This window comes from Grammomys surdaster, unplaced genomic scaffold (genome assembly GCF_004785775.1).
Source record: "Grammomys surdaster isolate TR1022 unplaced genomic scaffold, NIH_TR_1.0 350, whole genome shotgun sequence".
Taxonomy (NCBI): Eukaryota; Metazoa; Chordata; class Mammalia; order Rodentia; family Muridae; genus Grammomys; species Grammomys surdaster.
In genome coordinates this window covers 779,649-786,788 of record NW_021604769.1, presented here as the reverse complement: position 1 = coordinate 786,788, position 7,140 = coordinate 779,649, and the positions used below count along the sequence as shown (strand labels likewise).

General features: G+C 34.9%; 1 protein-coding gene across 1 annotated transcript; it reads left to right on the top strand.

Annotated features, from left to right (window-relative positions):
- LOC114631025 (olfactory receptor 8K5-like) lies at positions 1–942 on the top strand. The gene has a single exon (XM_028779332.1). The coding sequence runs from the start codon at positions 1–3 to the stop codon at positions 940–942; it is 942 nt and encodes a 313-aa protein (XP_028635165.1).
- Positions 943–7,140: the final 6,198 nt, after the last annotated feature.

Below are 7,140 nucleotides of genomic sequence, written 5' to 3'. Positions count from 1 at the left end.
ATGGGGCAAATGAATACAACATCACTGCCTGGGTTCATCTTGCTGGGAATCACACAGAGCGCTGAATCTCAGCTTCCTTTGTTTGGGGTCTTCTTCACCATCTATGCAGTTACTGTCATGGGAAACCTGGGCATGATCATTTTGACCAAGCTGGACTCTCACCTGCACACCCCTATGTACTTTTTCATCAGACACCTGGCTTTTATTGATCTTGGAAATTCCACTGTCATCTGTCCGAAGATGCTGGTGGATTTTCTTATGGATGAAAAAAACATATCTTTCTATGAATGTGCCACACAGTTGTTTTTCTTCCTTATGTTCATTATCAGTGAATTTTTTATCTTGTCTGCAATGGCCTATGACCGCTATGTGGCCATCTGCAACCCTCTGCTCTACAGTGTGATCATGTCTCAGAGACTTTGCCATGTGCTCGTGGGCATTCCATACCTCTACAGCACCTTCCAGGCTCTGCTGTTCACCAGTAAGATTTTCACATTAACTTTCTGTGGCTCGAACATCATCAGCCATTTCTACTGTGATGATGTTTTCTTGTTACCTATGTTGTGTTCAGACGCAGAAGAAATACAATTGCTGATCATATTATTTTCAGCATTGAATTTGATCTCCTCTCTTCTTGTAGTCCTTGGATCATATGTTCTGATTCTGCTAGCCATATGTCGGATGCATTCTGCAGAAGGCAGGAGAAAAGCTTTCTCTACATGTGGGTCTCATCTGACAGTAGTTGTTGTGTTCTATGGTACTCTATTCTTTATGTACTTGCAACCTAAATCCACTCACTCCTTAGAGAATGATAAAATAGCCTCTGTGTTTTATACTTTAGTGATCCCCATGCTTAACCCATTGATATACAGTTTAAGGAACAAAGAGGTTAAAAATGCCTTCTACAGGGTATTAAAGAATCAATTTAAAATGAATACTTAACATTCAGTATTTGATATCATTATAAGAGTTATAACAAGACAAATTATATTTTAAAATGTTTTTTTGGTTTTGCAAGTCTGTAAGACAACTAGGATTTTTTTCACATCACATTCCTTATGTTTCATAACAATATACTTTATCATTATTTCTTTTTCTATTTGCATTTAGAGAAGTTTTAATTTTTCTTGAGATTTTGATTCTTTCCTCCAACATCCCCCATACACTCACTCCTCCTCACTATCCTTCAAATTCATTGCCTCTTTTTAGTTAATTGTTATTGCATGTATATTTTTCTCTCTGTCTCTGTCTTTTGATATAGATAGATAGATAGATAGATAGATAGATAGATAGATAGATAGAGATAGGTAGATAGATAGAGATAGATAGATAGAGAGAGAGAGAGAGAGAGAGAGACAGATATAGATAGATTGAGATATTGACATCTCTATAGACATAGAGATAGAGAGATGATATAGACATAGATATATTCATATATAGAGACCATTTAATTCATACAAAGTTATCTATATAATTGTGCATAAAATCTTCCTTTTGTAAATGTTTAATATTTAATACAATTCTATTGTCTATAATACTCAATCTATAATTCAGGTCTCTAGAATTTTCATTATCCCTAACACTCTGTACCTGGCAGTGCATATTTTTTTCACTATCCCATTCCATAATCTGCCTATTATTCTTTTGAATCTCCTCAAATATTTCATGTGAAAATGTAGTGTATTTTGTTCTGTGTCTTATTTTCATTAATATAATTTCTGATAGGCTAATCAGAAACATTGTGTTATCACAAACTGTAGTTTCTACTTCTATTTTAAATTTAAATGATTATTCATTATGTGTGTATGTAGATGTATGATGCTGAGATTAATATGGGAGTGGGGTTTCTTTACCAGACTATGATTTTTGACACAGTGATTTTATTTTCATGGTTCTGTACTCAGAGGAAGAATGGAAGATTGTGATGTGCTTTCTAAAATATAAAATTGTTAATATTCACTATTATATTGTGCTTTTTAAAATATAAAATCATTAATATTCACTATTCTGTATGCCTACAATGTTTGCACCAATATCTACACCTTCTATGAGTCTAGAAGAATTTCCATTTTTAAAAATACTATTTTTTTGCATTCTAATTTTTGTCCCCCTTCCCAGTTCTTCCGCCAACAGTTTCTCATCTCATTCCTCACTGTCTAATTCCTCATACCAATCATCTCCTTCTCTGGGGCCTCAAGTCTCTCAAGAATTAAGAACATCTTCTCCCACTGAGGTCAGTCCAGATAGTCCTCTGTTTTATATGTTCTGGGACCAACTAATGTAAGCTGCCTTGTTGGTGGCTCCGTTTCTGCAAGCTCCCTGTGGTATAGGATAGTTGAGATTCCTGGTCTTCCTATGGGGCTGCCCTCCCTTTCAGCTTCTTCAATCCTTCCCCTAATTCAATCATATGGGTTCTAGATTTCAGTCTAATGATTGGTTATAGAGTCTGCTTCTGTCTCAGTCACCTGCATGTAGGGCCTCCCCTTGAGGTAGATCCCAATTTGGACCTGTCACTGGACCTTCTTTCTCTCAAGCTCTTCTCCATTTTTGTCCCTGAAATTCCTTCAGACAGGAACAATTCTGGGTCAGAGCTTTTGACTGTGGAATGGCAACCCCATCCCTCTACTTGATGTCCTGTTCCTCCACTAGAATTGGACTCTGTAAGTTCCACCTCCCCACTGTAGATCACTTCTTTCAAGGTCCCTCCCGTTGAGTCCTAAGAGTCTGACTTCTTAGGTATCTGGTACATTCTAGAAGGTCCTCCCATATCTTACCTCCCAAGGTTGCCTCTTTCTATTTTTTCTGCTAGACCTCAGGGCTTCAGTCCTGTCCCTCTCCCCCAATACCTGATCATGTTTTTCTCTTTCCGTCGCTATTCCATTTCTTACCAAGTTCCCAAACTTCTTTCCTCCACCCGCCTTGATTGTTTTCATCTTCCTCCTAAGTGGGATTGAGACATCCTCACTTATGCTCTTTGGCTTTTTAACCTTCTTGAGTTCTATGGATTGTATACTAGATATTCTGTTCTGTTTTTGATTTATAGATATTTTTTAAAGATTTATTATTTAAGAATTACTCTATTTCATTTTTAGAGATAATAACTTAATTTGAACATTTCCCCTTCTTTTTCTTTCCTCCAACCTATCCCATATACCTCTTTACTCTTTCCTTCAAACTCATTGCCTCTTTTTCCTTCATTGATTGCTACTGCATGCATATATATATATATATATATATATATATATATATATATATCCATATATCCCCAAATATAAGCTGTCCAATCTGTATAATGCTACCTGTATGTATACTTTAACATATGTATATCTCTTAACATCAAATGTTCTCCCACCCACTCCTCTACAACTCCCCTCATAATTTTCCACTTTGGACTCAGAAATTCATGCAGTTTTTTCTAAACCCACTGAATCCACTTAGTGCTGATGGATGAAGGGTCATCAGATTCCTATATTCACCAAAAATATTGGGTATCATTTACACTTTTTTTTACAGAATATTTGTTGGTGTTAGGATGGTTCTGGTCTCTTAAAAAATATATTATAAGTATTCTCTTTGCTTGTCTTTCTTGAAACACCTGGAGTGGGGACTGTTCTTGACTCTGTTGCCTGCTTGTAGATCCCATTTCACTAATTTTACTGCCTTGTCTGGACTCAGAGGGAGAGGATGTGCAGTGATTTTATGTGGCTGGGTGGGTTGGTACCCAAAAGTGGTCTCCTCCTTCTCAGAGGAGAAGGGAATGGGAGATGTGGAAGGTGGTTGTGTGACAGGGGAAATGGTTGGAGGGGACCTCTGATCAGGAAGCAAAGTGAGTAGATGTATTAATTTTAAAAACCAAAAATGATAGTGTATTTTACAAATGTGTTGAAGACAAGATACATGTGTATTTTTAGAATAAACATATATATACTTTAGAACAAACATCTAAGCTTTATGTGTGTAACTGTGTGAGTGTGTATATGTGAGTGTGTGTGTGTGTGTGTGTGTACTAAAGCTTGCTATAGAAAGCTTAGAAAAACCTTATTAAAACAGAAAAGCATTCATAAATACCATAATAAGACTATTAAAAATAAAATGTACACTTCTCTGAAAATGTCAATGGGAAATTATACATAAGACAAAGCAGTCAATGAAGCTACAGCATGTTTTGCAAGATAACATTAGCAAGCCAGAAGATCATGGAATAATATAGTTAAAACAATTAAAATAAAAGACAATCATCAAGAATTCTTTACCTATAAAATTTGTTATTCAAGAGTCAAGGAAAATACATTAAAATATGGCAAAACTATTAACTTCTTTGACAGAAATTATATCATGGTACAACTGAGATAGTTCTGTATGTTGAGGCACTTGCCATGCAAGCCAGGAAAACTCTGATCCTGAAAATATGTGTAATGATGGAAGGAGATAACTAACTACACAAAGTTAAGTTCTCCACAAGTATATCTCCAACACATACTATATGCATACAGACACACACAAAACAACCAAAATAATTAATATAAACTAAGAGCACAACAGATATTTAACATACATAGATATATGTTAATAAAATACCTAAGATAAATTCCAAAGACAGCAAATGGTAAGAAAGCTACTGACAATTGATAGCTTCTTGGGAAAAATACAGTTAGTTTACTTCAATGGAGTGGCCCCTGGTAGGTCAATAAATTCCAGTGGATATCTACATCTACATACACTAGAATATATAGGCAACAGGAACTCTAGGGGCTTAAATCAGTGAGAAAATGAAGTGAGTGATTATGGAAGGAGATGGACCTAGCAGGAGTATTAGAAGGATTTGAACACACACACACACGCACACACACATACATACATATAGACACACACACACACACACACAGAAAATATATATATATATATATATATATATATATATATATTCAAACAATTAATTTAAAATGTAATAAAACCAGGGAAACAGGACCTTTCAAAATAGCCTCAAATAAAATAAAATATCTTGGCATAAGTCTAATGAAGCAAGTGAAAGACTTGTATGATAAAACATTCAAGTCTTTGAAGAAAGAAATTGAAGAAGATATGAGAAAATGGAAAGATCTCCAATGCTCCTGGATCATTAGAATTAATATTGTACAAATGTTCATACAACCAAAAACAATCTATATATTCAAAACAATCCCCCCAAAATTCCAATATAATACTTTATAAACCTTGACAGGACAATTCACAGTTTTACATGGAAAACAAACAATCAAATAAACAAAACAAATAAAAACAAACAATCAAAAAACTAAGGAGAGCTAAAATAATCCTGAATACTTGAAGAACTTCTGGTTGTTACACAGCTCCCAATTTCAAGTCATGCTACAAAGCAATGGTAATAAAAACCTCACAGTAGTGGCATTAACAGACACCTGAGGGAGCCCCATTCCATGAGAAGGAACACATAGCTTACAGTTCCTGGAGAGCCAGGAAGCAGAGGCTAGACATCCCAGAAACCTAGAATAGAACAAAACATGACTGCCCAATAAATATTTTTTAAAAAGCTCAATGAAATGACTTCTAATAATATTCAGCTACACTTGCAGACTAGAATTTAGTATAATCTTAATCAGAGCTTCAGCCAGCAGCCGGTGGGAGAAGATACAGAGATTCATAGTCAGCACTAGGGTGGTCTTGTGGAACTCCTAACAGTGGAAACAAGGGCTGTCTTTGATGATTTTGACTAATTTGGGGGACTCTTTGCTTCCTAATGGGTTGCCTCATCCTGATTTAATATGAGGGGATGTTCTGAATCTAATTGTGACATGATATGTTTGGCTGATAAACCTGGATAATCTGCCTTTTTATAAAGGAAAACTGAGGAGAAGTGAATCAGAGGGAGATGGAAGGTGTCAGGCTAGAGGACTATAAAGGAGGAGAAACTCAGTCAGAAGGTAATATATGAGCATGGATAAATTTAAAAGTTCTAATATATATATACAAATTGGTCAATAGAATCAGATTGAAAACCCAGACAAAAACATAGGGAACATGGACACCTTTTTTTTGTTGTTGTTGTTTTTAATTTTAAAAAGCCAGAAATTCACACTGGAAAACACACAACATCTTTGACAAATGGTGTTGGCACAAATGTATGTCTGCATGTAGACGAATGTGAATAGGTCCATATTTATCACCCAGTACAAAACTCAAGTAAAACTGGATCAATACCTAAACATTAAAACAGACATACTGATTCTAATAGAGGAGAAAGTAGAGAATAGCTTTGAACATATTGACACAGTAAATGACTTTCTGAACAAAACACCAATAACACAAATGCTAAGATCAATAATTAAAAAATGGCATTTCATAAAACTGAAAGATTCTATAAAGCAAAGGATACTGTCAATCAGACAAAGCAGCAGGCTACAGAATGGGAAAAAAATTTGTCAACTCCCCATTCAATGGAGAATTAATATCTAAAATATATAAAGAACACAAAAACCTGGATATCATAAAAAATAATCTAATTAAAATAGAATATACAGATATAGATAAGTCTCAATAAAGAAATTTCAACTAATTAAGAAACACTCAAAAATGTTTAGCATTCTTAGCCCTCAGGAAAATGCAAATTGAAATTATTTTGACATTCCTTCTTTCACCGGTCAGAATGGCTAAGACCACTAACATACATGACAGCTAATGCTGATGAAGATGTGGAACAAAGGAACATTCCTCCATTGTTGGTGGGAATGCAAACTTGTACAATCTATATAAAAAACACTATTGTTATTCCTCAGAAAGTTTGGAATATGTATATCTTAAGATCCAGCTGTATAACTCTTGGGCATATACCTGAAGGCTGCTCCTTCCTACCACAATAACACTTATTCAAACATGTTCATTGCAGTTTTATTCATAATAGTCAGTAACTGGTAACAACTTAGATGTCCTTCAACTGAACAATGGATAAAGAAAATGTGGCACATTTACACAATGGAATATTATTCACCTATTAAAACAATGACATCATGAAATTTCCAGGCAAATGGATCAAATTATTTTAAAAGATCATGCTGAATGATGTAAACCACACCCAGAAAGAAAAATATGGTGTATACTCACTTATAAGTACATATTATCTCCTAA